This window comes from Bactrocera neohumeralis, chromosome 4 (assembly GCF_024586455.1).
Source record: "Bactrocera neohumeralis isolate Rockhampton chromosome 4, APGP_CSIRO_Bneo_wtdbg2-racon-allhic-juicebox.fasta_v2, whole genome shotgun sequence".
Classification (NCBI taxonomy): Eukaryota; Metazoa; Arthropoda; class Insecta; order Diptera; family Tephritidae; genus Bactrocera; species Bactrocera neohumeralis.
The window spans coordinates 28,646,004-28,666,488 of NC_065921.1; the positions used below are offsets into that span (position 1 = coordinate 28,646,004).

At 35.3% G+C, this 20,485-nt stretch overlaps 1 protein-coding gene across 3 annotated transcripts in view; it reads left to right on the forward strand.

Annotated features, from left to right (window-relative positions):
• Window positions 1-1,468: 1,468 nt before the first annotated feature.
• LOC126755009 (aquaporin AQPAn.G-like) overlaps window positions 1,469-20,485 on the forward strand; it is a 69,407-nt gene continuing 50,390 nt past the window's right edge. The window contains exon 1 of one of the 3 annotated variants that reach the window (XM_050467266.1): window positions 1,469-1,530. In XM_050467266.1, coding sequence (XP_050323223.1) covers window positions 1,484-1,530 — 47 coding nt within the window. In that variant the 5' untranslated portion in view covers window positions 1,469-1,483. Of the gene's footprint in view, window positions 1,531-6,372; window positions 6,426-17,244; window positions 17,951-20,485 lie in introns of those variants that run through there. The other 2 variants (XM_050467267.1, XM_050467268.1) reach the window with 2 other exon arrangements.

Here is a 20,485-nt window from a genome sequence, read left to right on the forward strand (position 1 = left end):
AAAGGGTCTACTAATAAGACCACGTGATGTTAAAATGAAATAAAAGGCTCAAATTTGGTCAAAATGTGTCCTGTTTTCTTTGTTATGCAAATGATTTTAAGGCACTGGACCACGCGGCCTCGTATGCGTGTCTCCACCCGTTTATGTCAATTTGCCATGACCCAGTGCAGCACTTCGACTATAGCGCGCTGAATGTTGTCTTCGAGCTCCTCGAGCGTTGCTGGTAGATTGGCGTAAACCTTTGTTTTAACATACACTCAGAAAAAATAACGTAGAGGCGTTAAATCGCTTGATGTTGGCGGCCATTGGACTGGGTCATTTCTCCAAATTAATGGGCGCCAAACTTTGAACGCATTGTGTGCATGTTTAAACGTGAAACATGAGGTGGCGCACCGTCTTGTTGGAAATAGAGATCATCTGCGTCGATTTCGTCAAATTCCGGAAAAAACAGTCGATGTTGACGTGCTTTAAGGCTCGCTATTGATGGAAAAGGCAGTTACTGCTTCATTTCGAAAGAAATAAGGTACTATGATGGCGCTATACCGCTATCCACATCAAACGGTCAGTTTCTGGGTATGTAACCACACGTGGATATGGCTCAACCCTACAGAGACAATTATGTTTGTTGTTGTTTGTTTAAAACAGAAATGGGTCTCATATGAGAAAATTATTTTTCCTTGAGCGTGAATTTTTGAATTTTTCGAAGAACGTGAATTTGCGTAATAATTTTTGACAATTTCCAAGCGTTGCGCCAAAGTAAAACAGTACATGATGAAATGACAAGTCTTAATGAATACACTGACAAAATTTGACATAAATCCGTAAACATATGTGGCCGCCACGAGCTTTCAAAATCACGTTAACCCTGTTGGTAGATGCTGTATATTTCTGATTATCACATTCTAATTTTTAAAAGATATTTTTTAATTTATTAATTTAAAATTTTAATAGATTCTTTTTATTTATTCCGTGAAATAGAAAGCATATAATTTTTTTAAAAATAAAATATATGAAAATAGAGCCTATAAAACTATAAATCTATGTGTACAATAAAAAATAAAAGTAAATACAAATTCAAAATAAAAAAATAAATAAAACATAAATTAACATTCAAAATAAAACTACTTAAACAATTGATAAATAAAAATATAAATAAAAATAAAGTTACCACAGTAAAAATTTTGAATATTTTTGTTTAATCTAAAATTGAATTTTTTTGCAGTGAACTCATTTTCACTCAATGAAAATATAAACTTAAAATTATTTAATTACATTAAACAAAAAAACAACAACAACAACAAAATTCGACAGCAATTTGAAAATTCGCAAACATCGATACAGCCATCTAATATAAGCGACCTGCAATCATCAACACCGCAAAACATAAGACACACATATGTAAGTACTGGTACTCGCACCCAACACGAGCACACTACATGCACACACTAGTACCAGTACCTGGAAAAGCGCTGCAATTTCAGAAATGATGTTTGAAAACACGTTGAACCGGTGCCGCACGGCGTTTGACAGGTAAGTTTATGGCTTTTTTCTCACTTTGTTTGCATACGGAATATTCTGAATATTTTATGATTTATTTATGCATTGCTCAAACGACAAAAAAAAAACGTTAATGGCACTGTGGTTGCTTTACAACAAATTAAGACACTTATTTAAAGTGTACACAGGGGGCATTCCAAGTACAAGCATTTTTTAATAGTTTTTGTTTTGTTTTTAATATAAGGGAGTAATATTACAGGGTGTAACAAGAGTTGCAAAAATATTTTTTGTGTTAACGGTTCATTATGTTTGTTTTTTTCTGGAATTTAAGAGCATCTGCATTCTTGTGTGATTTGTAAACATATCGAGAATATTTAGTAAATTTTGGCAGTTTTTATAATTTTCAAAGTTTCAAATTAACCCTTGGTATGCCTAATTGATCCAAAATCAATAGATATATGTTTTGTCTTTATTCGAATTAAACTTAAACCCCTAAATATTGATTAGTTTATTTGCAAGTTGAGTTTTATAGCAAGCTTTAAAGCTTTTCGAATTTTTCGAATTAAAAATTCTAAATTAACCTTTATTATATTTAGTTTCTAAATTAAAAAATGACACAAAATCTATAAAGTTTACATTTTCTCTTTATTGAAATTAAACTTAAACCCGTAAATATCGATATATTTTATTTCGAATTGAGCTTATTAGCAAGCTTAGAAAGCTTTTCGAATGAAAAAAGCTTTTAATTAACCCTAAGTATGTCGAACTGGTATAAAATCGATAAAGCTTTCTTTTCCTCTTTATGAAAATTAAACTTTAATTCCTCAGTATCGATAATAAATCGAGCTTTAGTAGTTATTTGAATTAAACATTTTAAATTAACGCTTTTTATGTTTAATTTCTAAAATTTATTGAAATTAAACTTAAACCCCTAAATATCTGCATATTTTTTTTAAATGGAGCTTAATAGCATCTTCGGATGAAAAAGCTCCTAATGAACCCTAGTTATATTAAACTGGTATAAAATCTGTAAAGCTTTTTTCCCCTTTATGCAAGTTAAACTTAAAGTTCTTAATATCGATGATTTTATTTACAAATCGAATTTTACACCAAGCTTTCGAAGCTTCTGAAAGTAAAAAATCTTAAAATAACCGTTGACATGCTTAATTGATACAAAATGAGGACAATATATCTTTTCTCTTTATTCGAATTATATTCAAACTCCTCAACGTCGATAATGTTGTTTATAAAACCAGCTTTATGGCAAGCTTTGGAGGCTTCTCGTATTCATAATTGCTTTCAATTAACCCTTGTTGTATTGAGTTGGTATTATAAATACAAATTAAACTTAAACTTAAACTCTTCAGTACGAGTATTGTTTATAAATCAAGCTTTATAGCAAGCCTTGGAAGCTTTTCGAAATACAGCCATTTTAAATTAATAATTGTTATGCTTAATTTATACAAAATGAAGACAATATATATTTTATCTTTATTGCAATTAAATTTAAACCCTTCAACATCGATGATTTTATTTATAAATCGAGCTTTATAGCAAGCTTTGGAAGCTTTTCGAAAGACAGAACTTCTAAATTAACCCTTAGTGTACATAATTGGTACAAAATCTACAAATTATATATTTTTCTTTATTCAAATAAAAATTTATTCCTGAATATTGAAATATTTAATTGTAAATCGAACTTAATAGCTTTGCAATGCTGGTCTTTCCATATGTACATATGTACACACAGGTGTAATTGATATATTTGTAATATATCATCTTATCGGAACGCTCTGCTAGTCGTGTTTAACTTGTAATTGTTTGCTAATAGAACAGAAGTCATTTGTTCAAAGAACATATGCAAATATTTGCGACTTATTTGCATATAGTACACTGCGAGAAAATATGTTTGGGTTTGAAAGAATGCTGCTTTAATTGCTCAATCACGAAAAGTTCCTGTACTTTGTTGTGATTAAACCAACAAAAACCAGTGGAAATGTAATTATCGACATTTTGAAAGGTTAAACAAGTTTTCATTAAAAAATACTCTGTCATTATGTCAAAATTAAAAATAATTACTGCTATTAAGTTTAATGCTATAAATTATATATTAGTTCCTCCTAAATGTGCTCGGGTCGTGTATGGAATGTGTAAAATGGGTGTGTTAATGGGATGCGCAGAAAAGTAATTCTGTTGCGCATAAATTATTATTTGCATAGAGTATGAGAGATATTTTTTATTCCTCAGTATTCTTCTGTTTACTCGATCTTATATAAACATATATAAATCCAAGTAAATATAAAAAAATATGGTAACTCTATTGGAAAACATTTCCGTTCGAAAGTGCCACTAAAGAAGGTTAATTTACATTTTGATGTTTTTTAGTCTTTAAAGGTGGCAATCCTACGGGAGATTTACTGTATTTTTATTACTGAACAGTATGCTTGATTAGTGTATAAGAGATCATGCATTGTCTTCGTGAAGCATCACTTCTTTCAAACGATGTAATAAGACTATGTAATGTACTATCCGCTGTCGATGGTCCTTTCTCTTTCAACGTAGTGAATAAAAACTATTCCAAGCGCATACAGAAGCCATAACCTTGCCAGCCGACTGTTGCTTTTTTCCGGTAGATATCTTTAGAGAGCTTGTTATATCGAACAATTTCACTATACGTTTATCTAAAACGATTCTGTGAACTTTTCTGATGTTTTCGTCGGTAACAGCATCTTTTGTGTCCCAAAACTCGTCATTAAGTCAAGTTTCTGCTTCAACAATATTTTTTCCCTTCAAAAAATATATATTTTATCACGACCAGAAATCCCTTTTTATCCATTTTTTTCTTCTTCTTCACTCAAAATGATAACGGGTGCTCCAAGTAGAGATACTTTATTTAATAGTCTTTTTTTGACAGATCACGCGTGAGTCGTGTCAAGCTGTCATGTTATTTTTTTCAGTATTGTTTGGAATTTCATCATGGAAAGACTTGCCCCACACAACAACGTTCACAAATCGTTCAACTTTATTATGAAATTTATTCTTCTGTAAAAAAAGGTGTTTCGCACGTTTCGCTCAACTTATGGTCAACATGGCCTACTGAGCGTACTATTCGCAACACCATCACCCATCTTGAGACCCAGCATTCATTATTGGATTATATTCGACCGAATAGACCACGTCCAGCACGCAGTGAAGAAAATATAGCAGCTGTAGTAGAGAGTGTACACGAAGACCGTAGAGAGTCGATTCAGCGCGGTTCGTAGCAACTCGGAATGACGTATGGAACGACGCATTTTACGTCGAGATCTTAAATTGAAAACATACGAAATATACTTAGCTTGTGCAAGAACTGAAGCCGCTCTACCTTCCCAACCTGTAGCGATTCAAGGCTACTTTTCGTCCAGAAAAAACAACGGTTTGGTGTGGTTTGTGGGCCGGTGGAATCATGGGTCCATATTTCTTAAAAATAATGCCAGTGGAATCATCGATTCTTAGAAATAATGCCGGTGGAATCATCGGTCCATATTTCTTAAAAATGATGCCGTTGAGAACGTAACATTCAATGGCGACAGTTATCGCGCCGTGATAACTGACAATTTGTTGCCTGAAAATGAAGCGACATTTGGTTTCAACAAAACGGCGCCATTTCCCACACATCACATCAAACAATGGATTTATTGAGAGAACACTTCGGTGAGCAGTTAATTTCACGTTTTGGGCCGGCCAATTGGTCACCAAGATCATGTGATATTACACCATTAGACTTTATACTGTGGGGATATGTAAAGTCTATGTGGACAATACTGCTTCGATTCTGGGCTTGGAGCAAAAGTCCAGTGTACGCCTGACATTCGCCAGTTACCAGTCGAAATGCTCGAACGAGTCATCGAAAATTGGACTCAACGGATGGACCATCTGAGACGTAGCCGCGGCCAACATTTGAAAGAGATAATCTTCAAAAAATAAATGCCAAAGAATGTTCTTTCGAATGATTATAAACATTCCCCATTAAATTCGAAGTTTCTGTGTTTTTTCTTTAAAAAGTAAGGAACCTCGAAATTGATCACCTTTTAAAAAGAGGTTAGATTTTCTAACTTAAACCTAACGTAAATGAAACTGGGCTTTTATTCATCAACACAAGGCCTTAAACTCGAGTTTGTGGAATAATAATGTACTACTTGTATTTTCCAAATTTTTATATTAGGAAATCTAGTTTAACAATATTTTATTAATATTATATATTTATAAATATTTAGATAATTTGGCTAAACACTCCCAAATGCTTCCAATAAACCCGAACCGCACATGAAATCATTCCTGTTATTTACAAATTTGTTTTTCGTGAGAATTGAAAAGCATTTAATTTTATAGAACATGCTTTTGGTCTGATTAATTAAGAGGCGTTGATTTATGAGCTGTTTTCAATAAAAATTTAATTTATCTACAATGTGAGAAAATAAATAATTACTTTTACTAATCGTTGTTTTTTTAGATTAAACTCGACAAACCGGAAGAGTCTCTCGTATAGGTTTCCCACAATAAATTACATATGCTTAACTTTTATGTGTCATTTTAATTGCTGGCGGCGTAATCAAAAAAGCTTAATTGATTTATAAAATTTGGTAAATATTTGCATATGTATGTCTGTACAGAATTAATAGCAGCTTCGTTAGCTTCTTCACTAATTGCACCCTACTTGTGCGTACTCTACGAATACACATATACACTTCGTATATTAATAGCGTCAGACGTTATGGGTTTTGCTCAAAATAAATAGGTTGTCAATTATTGCAATAGTTGTAAGTTGTGTTTTCAGTTTCAAACTGTTTGGTGTTAACTGTGGGAAAAAGCTATTCAATTAATAGCCAGTGCTTTCAAAACTTTTTAAAAATGACGGATGACAATGTTTCGGATATGTCAGAAATCAGGTGAATATATAAACATTTACTAGTTATATACGGGTGTAGCAAATTTGGTCGTTTAATTGCCGTGGCTATTAATTGATGGATGGAAAGGTCAAGTCAATACAAAATAGAAAGTTATAGAAAAGTTTGCTTACAAAGTGATTTGTATAAAAAAAAATATCACACATATTTATAGATACTTCCATTATCACACTCTTCATTTGGAGGCTCGCATCTTCAACCTCTAGTTATGGTGAAATACCTAGAGCTCATCCTTGATAGAAAGCTTTCATGGTGGCCAAACATTGATGAGAGAGTAAGTAAGGCATCGGCTGCCTTATATTCTTGTAGAGGAGCTATAGAGAAAAGGTGGGAACTCTCACCAAAGGTGGTGATTTGGCTCTATGAAACAGTAGTCAAGCCAATATGTTCTATTCGGACTACACTAACTATATCCCTTAATCTCATTCACACAAAGCATCCGTATGGCGGCAGGTGCATTGCTACGAAGTGTGCTCTAAGGCTCAGGGAAGCTGGGTATATAAAGGGATCCGAAAAATGATACACCGAAATTCTCTGCTGCTCCAACTGCATTCTAGAAAACTTGTATAACTTGCCTCGCAGAGTCCACTCGGGGTGGTTCTTTAGCCGATGAGAGATATGTGGAGGGAAGGTTGGAGGTGGAGTTTTCTGTAAGGAGCACTCCGTCAATCTGAACTTTAGGCTATCGGGCTACTACACTGTAGTGTTTTTCAAACGAAAGTGGCTACCATTAACTTGGCGATAAATATACTGCTACCAAGTACAGCCTTTTTTTAGAGAGGTGAACATTCACACCGGCGGCAGAGTGACAATACCGGCGCTGAGCTAGCTAACTGTGGGCTCAAAGCTAGTAAAGGACTGTCTTCATGCCTTCATAATCAGATTGGTTTAAGGTCCTCGGAATCACTGGCTATTTCAAAGTTCACTAGCTAGCCAGAGGGGCCCTGCTTACATCGGTATTGGACCGGGTTGGATCTCCACTGGCATCTTGTATTCTACCAATGGACCTCGCATGGCAGGCGCTGGTTGATGATCTCCTCCTGCGACTGCAAAAACCTTTCGGGCTAGAGTTGAATGCAAGAGGTTTTCTGAATTACTAGCCCTTAGCCTTTAGCAAAGTCCATTTTGCCACAAGCGTAGGGATACTTACTGGACATTGCCCAATAGGCATTCATGTCGCAAGGCTAAAAATCTTGACAGACGCAAGTTGTCAAAGTTGTATGGAGAAGGATGAGTTGGTAACATCCAGACACTTTCTTCTCCTTTGATCAGCATTTGTTAGTTTTTTTTATCTCGGCAGGCTTACCTTCGGCGAACAAAGAACTGACATTGGCTGCCTAAAAGATGGCTCAAAGCGCTTCGTCGATTCGTATGGGTCTTAGATCTTTTATAAAGGAATTCATCAGCTATCCAAGTGATGCCCTGCCAGTATCGACCTCTTAACCTAACTAAACCATTATCTCTACTAATTGCCAGTGAGTTCTCCACTTAGAGATTTTTAGTGAAAATTCTTTTCTTCTCTTAACATAACCTAATTTTTCTTCTCCTTCTTAATTGGCGTAGACACCGCTTACGCGATTATAGTCGAGCTAACAACAGCGCGCCAGTCATTTCTTCTTTTCGCTATGTCAATGTCTTCGTATATCTCGTACAGCTCATCGTTCCATCGAATGCGATATTTACCGCGGCCAATGCGCAAAGGACCATAAATATTTCGCAGAACCTTTCTCTCGAAAACTCGTATACTAGGTCTAAGGCGAGTTTTCACCCAATTTTATTCATTCTAAGCACAAATATGCACCGTTATAAGAAAAAAATGCAATTTTGTTAATATAACGCACATATTGACCGATAAAAGCGGTATAAAGTTCGAAAATCTTTATTTAGGTATATGGGGGCTAAAGGAAGTATTGACCCCATTCAACCCACTTGTAACACACTGACCTACCAGTGTCAGGAAAGCATTTTCTCTGCATTTCAATTATATATCTCACACATTGACCGATATTTTCGATCAAAAGTTAACTATACATACTGGGGTCAACATATTCCGGCTCCATTAAAGCCCTCTCATACCATCTCGCGGGTAAAATTGAATGTCTCTGACATATTTAGTTATTGATTAATTGCGATTTTTAACAGCACCGTTATATGGGGATTCAGCGGGGTTATCATCCGATTTCATCCATTTTTACACTGTCGTTTTGTGGAAGTGGCAGTGGTTCCTGCCTAACTCAACCGCTTTCATATTACTCGAGTGGCAAAAACAACAAATTGAAATTTAAACTCAATTGTCATTAGTTAACGTATCTTTGTAACTAATTACGTCGGAAAAATAAAAACGAAGCACTTGTCGAACTTTGCCGCCTACAATGCTCGTAATCAGCCACTCACAATAACTACCGAACAACTTGCAATTATGAATGGAAACCTATATTTGCGTTTCATTCCAAAACAAATATTTACTGTTTGGTTCAGTTGCACAAATTACCAGGTAATTATTGTTTCATTTTCGTAATAAAACAGCCCACTGTTCACGATCGCACCTGTTGAACAAACAAAAGCGCTGTGTACTTAAATTCAAGCGCAAGCCAAGAGCTTTCAAAGCTTAACGTTATAATGTGTCAAGTTAAAGGGCACAGTGACATGTAAGTATGCCGGTATAAAATTAAGTGTACCCAGTAAAGATTGAGAATGGTCAGTGTTTTGAAAACTACTTTGGTCCTCTAAGTTTTCAAGTAGTGTCTGCAGTAGTTTGCGGATATCTATAGATCCCACCTTATGAAGCCAAGAACTTATGCTATAATTTTCAGAAGGCCCCACGAGTGGTGGTTACTGAGCTCGCGAGAATGCAAGAAGACTGGAGAACGCCTCCTCGTTCCCATCCTGTTGGAAATTGTTTATGTGTGCATTTTCTTGCAAGCTCATCGTCTTTACGATTTCCAACGATTTCACAGTGTCCTGGCAGCCAGAAAAGTATAATAATGATGCAGCTTAATGTTACTGTTAGTGTGGTCATGCATTCCTTGACTAGCTTTGAGTTCACAGTCAGCGATTTTAAGGCCTATGTAGCAGCTTTGCTTTCGGAATGGATGCATACCACCCTAAAAGAGGCAGCACTTCGGAGAAATACATCCTTCTTTGCCTTGGTGACTATCAGTTCTACTCGAAAGATATTACAGTGGTCTGGCAGTCTGAACAATCTACAATCCCCTACAATCTTCCCTTAAGCTTCGAACCATCTGTGAATCTCACCTACTACGCCACTTCTCCAGCGACTCTGTCCCACCCACATACATATGTATCTCTCGAAGTATGTGACCGAAAAAGATCCCGCTCTAATCCTTGGCGCAGTTGTCTAAGTTATCAGGGATGCAATCGAAGAGAGAGATCTGTGTTGATTTGGTTATAAATCTCGTATTGCTTATTTATAGCCTTCTATGCCACAAAGTGTCACAGAGTTCATCTCGAATGCTCCGTTTTATAAAGACACTATCTATACTATCTCTATATTCTGAGAACAGAGGCTATGTAGTATCAAAATAGTAGGTACGTGTTCCGATTGTTTCATTTTTGTTTTGTGACACTCGTTTTTTATCATAACATATGGGTTCGACCCCAATTTATACATTAAAAAAGACAAAGGTCGGTAGTTTCCGAGCGTACCTCTTATACGAGTAAGAATCCTTAATCGTGCCGAGTTGACTAAACCAGTAAACCGTTAAAAGCGTAAAATTATATTATTTGATAAAATGCAATCGTTGTGTTTGCTGGGATGCCACTTCCGAAGTCACATGATTTGAAAACGAGACATCGACAATAAAAAAACAACAAACGAAGATCTAGTAAAACATGTCTAATACTAAGATAATCATTTTTCTTTAGTTCAAACATATTTATGTATTTATTTTGGTTTTGTTTCTCACTATTGCTCAATTAAGCTGCTCATCTTCAAATTGCTGTTGCAGTGTTTGTACGATTCGCAAAACATACTCGTACCCTCATACTCACACAACACTTGATATTTAACTCATTGGCCGAAGTCAACAGACATGTCTGCAAATTTTCCATCAACCTCATGAATATTTAAGTGTGCAGCGAAGGTGTATGTATGTATGTAAACAAAACCTCAATGAGTGAGTAAATAAATAAACAGCTAAATTATGCAAATCGTGCTTGGAAATGAAGAGCCGGTTTCACATAAAAAATGAAGAGCTTTTTCAACTAAATGTAGATACATTTGATTCGCATATACGAGGAGGTTCCAATAATTATTTAGCCTTCTTCTTTTTCTTTATTGGCGTAGACACCGCTTACGCGGTTATAGCCGAGTTTACAGCAGCGCGTTCTTCCTTTTCGTTGTTTGCCGCCAATTGGAAACTTCAAGTGTAGCCAGATCCTTCTCCACCTGGTTTTTCCAACGAAGTGAAGGTCTTCCTCTTCCTTCCGCGTTGTATTTCAAGGCTGAGCCAAGTCACGAGTGCGACGACTGTTTGTCCCCTTCGTTCACTATTTAGACTCCCAGAGGTGTTGTGGTCGATTGATATTTAGCCCACAAAAGAAAAACGAAGAGTTTCGAAAAATCAGTATTTACATATTTCACAACATAGTCTCCTTTTAGCTCAACATACTTGACCAAGCGGTGCTCCAACTTCTTTAACCCGTCTGAGTAAAAGTACGTTTTTGGAGGCCTTTAAATTATATCTTCGGCAATGTTTTGCAAACAAAAACGTAGCTCAAAGTCAAATATGAAGAATACGGTGGATTAGTTCGTAGCCTGATTCGACTGATGTGGCCCTGGTTACAATGGTGGTTTGAACCAGTGTGTAGTCATGGGGGGAGCGTACTTTTTCTTTGCCAAATGGGCCGTTTTTTTTCAAAATTTAGTGTCAGTCGAATCAGCACCACCATAAAACTATCTCGCTGACAGCTTTCTTATGTCCAATATTTCATGCGGGATATAACCCACGCAGTCATTTTAGATCTCTCTACTATCTCAGCTACCTTCAAATGGCGATCTACCAAAACGAGATCGAGAACTTTTATCAGTTATGTAGTATTATGAGTATGGGTCATCAAAAACCGACGTTGAAACTCAAACCCTAAATCAAATTGCGACGGTCGCTAAGCACTCTTTAATTCCATACCGCGAATTCCTTTCCAAAGCTGAGAATCGAAATGACCAATGTTGCTCTTTTTCCAATTTGCTAAAATCCAAGGAGACAATCTCTGCCACTCGCGGTTAAAACCAAATTACGCGTCCTATTCGGAAAATTTTGTCAGTAATCGTCTATGAAATTGTACCACATCATTGCAAATTTATCTTGCTGAGGCTAAGTCGTTATGGGAACTCCCTCGAATGTCTATAAAAAAAACAATCTTAATTGTATTGAATCTTTGGAATCTAACCCATAATTGTCATACAGTGAAACCTGGTATTCGAGGGTATGGATGTTTTTCAAAAGCAGTACAACTCTTCCCACGTCGTAACTCCTTTTCTGGTTTCGACAGACTTTCCTCGGATGGTAATGCTTTCAACTCGTACGTATAGTGATTTCCTTCTGAGCAATCGCAGGAACTTAAATATCATTAGACGAAAAAGAGAGTCTCTTTAATGAAGTTTGGTAAATAGATGACATTAATATGAGGTATAACTTGGGCAATTGATATATTGTGCCGTGGGGATAAAATTGTTCGAACAAAGAGCTCCCGAGCCTAAAATTTTAAAATTTATATGGAAGTTATCAGCCCTAATATCAACCGAAAATTTCCAAAATTACATTCCTTAGATGGGGCTGACGAGAAGACTGCAGGAAATGCCTAGAGCAGGGCACCAGGTAAACAATGGAGCATCTCTTGTGCACTTGTCCTGCACTGCCAAGACTACGCTGTAAGTAACTGGGGTTCCCACAGTATGATACTCTGGAGGAGGTATCGACAGTGAAGCCGTAGAGTCTGTTAACAATCGCATCAAGATCAGGCATCCTAAACGATGACTACTCCTCTAGGACTAAGCAAGTGAACTTCATCTGTTATTGCAAATGTTCAAACAGGTCTATGCGTGGCATATTGGACTACCAGATTAACCTAACCTAACATTCCCCAAATAGCTTTGGCGATCTGGTTCCATTTCGATTTCGTAGTCCCAACTATCTGGGGAACGATGATTAAAGGGTGTTTCGACACGACCTATTTATACTTATCGGGATCTAACGTCTGTATAGATTTGAAAAAACTGTATTCGGCTTGCATTTTGCTTCGCTATTTGAACGCGCTACTTCCGCTCATTAATAATTGTGAGATCGTTAGCTTCTAGTGTTCTAGCTTGTGGTTTTCCGCTTAAAGGTTTGGGTATCTAATTACTTAAATATACATATGTAGAATACATTCCGTGATAAGCAAAATCACAAATTTTCAAAAAGCTTCGAACCATTTAATTGGGTCATATATTTGACGGTTTTGCGCTCATACAATGTATCTTCATAAGTGACCGAAAAAGATCCCGCATAAATCCTTGGCGCAGTTTCTAAGTTATCAGTGATGCAATCGAAGAGAGAATGTTGAAAATAAATCTCGATTCTTATTTATAGCCTTCTATGCCACAAAGTGTCTACAGACTTCTCGAATGCTCCGTTTTATAAAGACACTATCTATACTATTCTATATTCTAAGAACAGAGGCTATGTAGTATCAAAATAGTAGTTACGTGTTCCGATTGTTTCATTTTTGTTTTGTAACACTCGTTTTTTATCATAACAATGGCTCTTTTCGACCCAATTTTCTGTTAAAAAAGACATCGCTTGTTGCGTATGTCTGCCATGAAAATCTTAAATAAGCGTATGTTAAATAACGTGCCGATTGACTAAACCATAAACCGTTAAAAGCGTAAAATTATATTATTGGATAAAATGCAATCGTTGTGTTTGCTGGGATGCGAAGTCAATGATTTGAAAACGAGACATCGACAATAAAAAAACAAACGAAACTGGTAAAACAACCTAATTTAATTGGGTCATATACTTGCGGTTTTGCGCTCAAATGAATTTCATGGGCCTAAATCGCATAAATACATGGCATTCCATAACGGAAAAAATATGAAAAAATAACTATTCTAATGTTTTACTGCTATGCTAGTGGACTCAGGGGTTAAAGAAATATATTTTCTGAGTGAGTGAACTTAAAAATTTCTATCAAATGTTATTGTTAATTGATACAAGCCAGTTATGTTAAATAACGTTCAAAGTGCTAAGAAAATGTTGCTCTTTTAACAGCCACTGCAATCACTTTTCTGTTAAAGAACAGCATCGCTTATTGCGGGATAATGTTAAATGAGCGTATGTTAAATAACGGATTGTTAAGACTATCTAGTTAAAATGCAAATAACACTGGAGCTAAGAGTAGCATTTAGCAGCTGAGCGAGTAAATATGCTTGTGGTAAACAAAGAAAACTTGAAATTAATTGTGTTTAAGTACAAAGTAGTAGCAACTTATTAATTTATACGTTTACTCAGTCACTACTCGAATGTAACACTTAACTCTGTTACATTGTACATACTTTGCATACATATGTACATATGTATATAGCGATATTTTCTAGGAAAAATGCGGTGAAGTCGACTAGTTTAAAAATTACTACAAAATGTTTCAATATTATCGTTGGTATATTAATAAAAAAAATATGTATTTTATTACAAAAATATAATTTTTTATAATTTAAAAATAATAATTGAAAATTTAAAAAAAAATTACATTTATTAAAACTATTTGAAAAAAATTATTTAAAATTAAAAATAAAATAAAATTTGTTTTTCTTAATTTTAAAAAAATTTGCTTTTCTTAATTTAATCAAAATATTAATTTAATATTCAATCAATATAAAAATAAAAAGAAATTCAATTATGGAAGAAACTAACATGACGTTTAAATTGTAATATGAACAAAAAATTTAAATTAAAGTGAGATATTATTAAAAAATCATAACAAATGAGAAGGAAGTAGAAAATTATAAAATATTATAATAAAACTTGTACAAGGTGTGTTCCAAAGTAAACAGGACTTTTTGAATTTCATGACATTTCATCAATTGAAAGTGAAGTTATTGCATTTTAAGTGTCAGTATGTTTGTGTTATCGGTGCGAAAATGAGCTTCGAACAAAGAGCCAACATTAAATTTTGTTTTAAAATTGGTAAAACTTTTACCGAAACGTTTCAATTGATGAAACAAGTTTATGGCGATGATTGCCTATCCCGTAGCAGAGTGCACGAGTGGTTTCAACGTTTTCAAAGTGGACGTGAGGACATAAATGACGACCAACATGTGGGCCAATAAAAATCCGTGATCAACGGAAATTCCATCGAAACTGTGCCTGAATTCATCAAAAATCAGCCGAAATCATCATTGAAATTCATGGAAATGAAATTGACCAACTCCAAAACATCGATTTATCGCATTTTGACCGAACATTTGGGCTTACGAAAGGTGTGTGCACGGTTTGTTTCGCACAAATTGAGTGACGGCTCAGAATTGCTCAGAATCCAACATTCCAAGGAGGATTATTTGACCAAAAATCACATTTTAACCATTAACCACTCCCCGTATTCACCTGATATGGCACCGTGCGACTTCTTCCTTTTCGGAAAAATGCATTTGCCTATGAAAAGAAAGCGTTATGCAGACGTAGAGGCCATTCAAAAGGCTTGCATCGGCATACTGGCGGCCATATCGGCTAACGAGCTAAAGCACTCGTTCGACATGCTTCTGGAACGTCCAAAAAGCTGTATTGAAGCAGAAGGAAACTATTTTGAATAAAATAAATTGATTTTGCCGAAAAAATCATTTGTTCTGTTTTTTTTTTTTAAAGGACCTGTTTACTTTTGAACGCACCTTGTATAAATAAAATAAGTATTGGAGGGAGAGACCAGTTTGTATTCTAACCAGATGACCTGGATGACGTGCACTATCGAATTCGAGTAGCCGCGGAGATTCAGGTTAATTAAAAAATAAAATATAATAAATCAAAAATTAAAATTGGTTTGGAGTGCAAATGTATCATTTTTTGGATTCGGCGTCTAATCAGATGACCTCGATAGCCCGCATCATTCTTCTTGCAATTTGCAAGAATCCAAGCAAGGCAAGTTTTCTCCCGATTTTATCTATTTTAGGTACAAAGTTATACCTTTTTCTCAATTTCATTAAAATAACTCACACATTGGCCGATATACATATGCGGTATAAAGTCTCTCGAATGTTCGAAAATCAGTGTATTAGGCATAAGGGAAGTTTTGACCCGACTCAACCTATTATTCAACATACAAATATAACGTTATCCGAAAAGGATTATAACTAAATTTCAATTATCTATGTCACATATGGAACGATATTTGCGGTAAAAAGTCAACTATACATAGGTACGGGGGTACAAATATTCGGTACATACATATGTATGTAGGTGCTTCGAATTCTTGGATTGTTAGCAGAATGTTATGTACTGAATTTGGTTGAAATCGGTCGAGGAAGCCCCAAGATTTGTGATTTCACCTAAAGAAGGGCAGTGCCACGTTCATTGTCCAATTTTGACACCGGGTCCTTTAAAGTCCTCTCATATGATCTCTGAGGTAAAATTTAATTTCTCTGGCGATTTAGTTATTGATTTATCGCGCCTTTAGTTGTCTGTAACAGCACCGTTAGTGCCACTAGGGGTTACGCACCTGACCTGAGCCTGGCTATTTTAGCTTAAATAGTTTGGGAGATATGTACATTAAACCCATTGGAGGGTGGGGCCATGCCCACTTTCTCAAAGCTTTTGGCCAAAGGTGCCTCTTAACTTCTTGTGATCGAATTTAGAATACCCTTCATAAAAAAGAAGAAGAAATTGATTTCGATCATAAAGTTGGTATACCGCAGATGCTATAGTAGTCCGATCCGAAAATTTTCGGAGACTTAAACGCTGCTTTGGACAATTATCCACGCCAGGTGTTGTTGATATACCTCTTCAAATCATTCATGACGATCCTTCACTTTATATGGCTGCTGTATACACAGTGGTCCGATATTGGCGGTTTCAGATCGATATCTCAAAAACTGAGGGATTAGTTTGCGTATATACAGAGAGACGAACAGACGTATGTATATATTTTCTCTTTCTCTCAAGCCTTCAATAAATTTCACGTAGTTTTCAAGGACTTATTTTATGAACTAAATTGATTATATTTGGTATAACAATCTCTAGGTTGAGATGATAGTGTTAATTTCTGCCTATACAAATGTTTAATTTTTGTTTTTTCTGTTGTACTAATACCATTGAATAATTGTGTCTTTTTGTGCGTAAAAAATCAAGAATATAGCCTTCGTTAAGATATCAAAAGAAGTTGCTTGTCCTTATCGGTCGAGGAAAACGCTCTTTTTGTGCAGTGTTCGTAGGCAAGTATTTAATGAATTTAATACAAATCGACTAAAAATTCAGTTCAATTCAGAAATTTGTGTTAATGTACTGCTTAACTTACAACTAGTTACAATTTTCACTAGTACAAGCCTCGTTGTTAAACGGTATGCATTATTCTAAAGCAGTTGGCTTTCCGTAACAGTGATGCTGTGCGCTTACGTGCTGTTCTCTTACATACTGTTCGATCACATACTGTTCACTTACATGCTTTTCATTTGCAGTCTGTTAATGGAGCGCAATGCTGTACATTAGCAGCTGTGCTCCCGGCAGCTGTCGCTATTTGCTGCTACTGCTGCTGAGCAGCGCTGTGTCCTCTAGTATAGCAGTGCTGTGATAAACAAGTTGTTGAAGATTTTTGTAGTCAATACAAAGCAAACAAGCGAATGAAGTGCAACAAGTCAGCACAGTGCGACCGCAGATCGAATTGAGAATCGATAAATACGAAATTATTAATTATTTTTACCTACGCAGATATTTATCTCTAAATAATCGTATGCATTTAGCCATATATAAATTTGTATCACAATTTTTTGTATACGAGTTGTGTTTCATCTGCTCTCAAGAGTGTTTCCCGCTTATTTTATCAAAAGTAAAGTGCACAACGACACATCATAAAAAAAATAACAACAATAACAAACAAAACGAATGTCACAAGTGTAAATGCGCCCAAAAATAACACTCATATCGAAAATATCGCACAAAGAATAGCCGATTTATGTTTAATGACTTTGATTGTACCAAAATAGGTTCATAATTTTATCTAATAACTGTGCAGTTACAAAAAAAAATTGACAGTTGAGTAGTGTGCGAACTCGCCACAACAAAGTTATTTGGTATAAATTTGTCGTGTACTTTTTTCCCGCCAGGTCTATTTGAAAGTATAATTTAACGTAAAAATTAACGTGTTCTCATTAAATTATTATTAAATTTTTAAACGAATCAAAGGGCAGTGTGAACCGGAAATCGAAAAAATATCAAAAAAAATAAATAAATAAATCGAATATAACGACAAGTCAAAGGCAGCCGGAACTTCGAAACCACGGATAAATTTTTTACTGACACAATGTAAGTTGAGCCCTACATACTCTGATATGGACATTAGGGTGTGCCAAAAAGAATTGTTTTTTTTTCTTCACTTGATATAGACATTAGGGTGTGTCAAAAAGGGTTGTTTTTGGTATTCCGAAAAATGGGTTCCTAGACGCCTCCTAAAAAAATAGTTTTTTTTCGCTCGGTACTCTGAAAAATGGTTTCCTAGACACCTCTAAGAAGGTCTTTCCAACTACTTGAAAACATAAAAAATAATTTTTGTAGAGTAGTAATATAGACATTAGGGTGTGGCGAAAGGAATGAATTTTTTTCGACTTTTGCACTGAAAAATAGATTCCGAAAAATCTCTTAGAAAGACTTCACGTGTTATTTAGTCTTTAGGGTGTGTCAAAAAGTAGAAATTTTTCTGGTACCCTGAAAAGAGGATACCTAGACACCTTTAAGGAAGCCTCTTCAACTACTTAAAAAAATAAAAGTAGTTTTTATAAATTTCGTACAAAACTATAAGTTTTCCGATTTATAATGATTTTTTAATTGAATTATATATTGTGATAAAAAAGCCAAAAAAAGGAAATTGTAATAAAACGCAAAATATTTAATTATTCATCAATATTTATTTTGCCGCTTTCAAAGTCACCAACCAGATGTAATACACCTATGTATGTATGTCAACTATTGTTCCAGCCATCGAAACACTTTTCATAAGCACTTGTTTGGATGGCTTTCAGCTCCTGCAGCGAATTTTATTCTCTTCGATCCACTGAAAACGGGTTTCACGAAGCGGCAATTGCAACGGAAAAATCACACGGAGCCAAATCTGGTGAATACGGTGATTGATCGATACTATTCATAGCGTTTTTGGCTTTGAATTCGTTCACAATCGTGGCGCGATTCACGACAAAATTTCACAATTCCGGCCGTTTTCGACGGACGTTCTCACGTAAACGCCTCAAAACGGCCAAATATAACTCCTTGTTGAACGCCTGTCCCTCCAGAATAAATTCATGAAGCACTAAACCACGAATATCGAAAAAACAGTCAGCATAACCTGAGCGGCTTTGGCGTGGTTTTTTGGTTTTGGCACGTTTTTTTCCCTCCATTCCGATGATTTTGCATGTCAAACTCACAAACCCATATCTCATGAGCAGTAATAATGCTCTCCATGAATATGGGATCGGAATCCTTCCAAAGAGACCTGTTTACGGTACTCTTTTTGAAAAAAATTCAGCTTTATCAGGATGTGTCGAGCAAGAACGGACTCGCGAGAGATGTCGAGCTCTCTTGCCATCTCTCTAACACTTGCCTGACGATTTGCAAGCATCATCGGTTGAAGAGGTCGTCTCTCGACCATCTTTGAAGGTTTTGTACCACTCGTCGGCTTGTGGTTTTGATAAAATTGAATCATCGTAAGCCTTTTCCAACATTCGCTTAACTTTTAAACGTTTAGACTTACGAAAAAATTTCAAAATGCGTTTTTTGTAGAGCATTCAACTTCCTACAAAATCTATGAATATATATTTTTTAAGTAGTTGGAAGTGGAGGCGCAAAAAAAATATATTCGTTCTACCCTAAAATAAGTCTGTATATGTATGTTTATAGGCGAGCATATAATTGTCATTAATCGTGAGAAATATATGTATGTATGAATAAATTAATTAATATATACACTTTCAAAGCTTTAAATTACTGATTCAGCCAACTATTTTAGTTACAGTGTTGTTGTCATCAGTGATAATAACAATTAAAAATTATAAAAAACTAAAAAGTAGCATTATTCGATATCAATACTTTATTTGTTCATTTAAGGAAGGCAAAAGATGATTTAAGATATATTAGACAATAAAAAGATTACATAAAAAATTATATTAAAAACAATGGAAATAAAAAATTAAATCTAAAAGTCACTTATTTCGCTGTAATGCTATTACAGACTATCAAATACTGAAATACTTTATTACTTAATTTGAATTAATTAATTCAGATATTCAGTTATGCTCACACATTTGAATTCTAATTAATTCGGAGCCAATAAAAATGTAAAAAACAAGATAAATCGCTAACGTCGGCTGCTTCGAAGTTATAAAACCAGGTGCATTTTTAGTAGCATATGATAAAGGGTGTAGAAATATCTTTAGAATTTTTAACTTGATTTTGATCGATCAGTTTGAAAGGCAGCGATCTGAATAATTTCTTCGAAGAATATAGCGTTGCTTTGTATAGTATGATAGGTTTGGTTAGGTCATTGATTTCATCCAAAATCAATGCAGCTCACTTGGTATATCACAAATATTTGTCAAAAACTCCTTAAAGTGCTTCAACTCGTAGCCAATGAATCGTTTTAGCACTTGCCAAGCCCACTGGCATTTCATAGGTTTAATGTTAGAGCTCAAGAGAACATCGGACAACCGACTTGCTTTCAATCGGATGAAATTGAACTCCACTCGGCGATTCCGCTGTCACTGGGTACCCGTAGAAGTCTCATACGAAAAAAAACGTTCGTCCAAACTCAATGGACCTCACTTAGACAAATATTTGTCTTTTATGTTATCC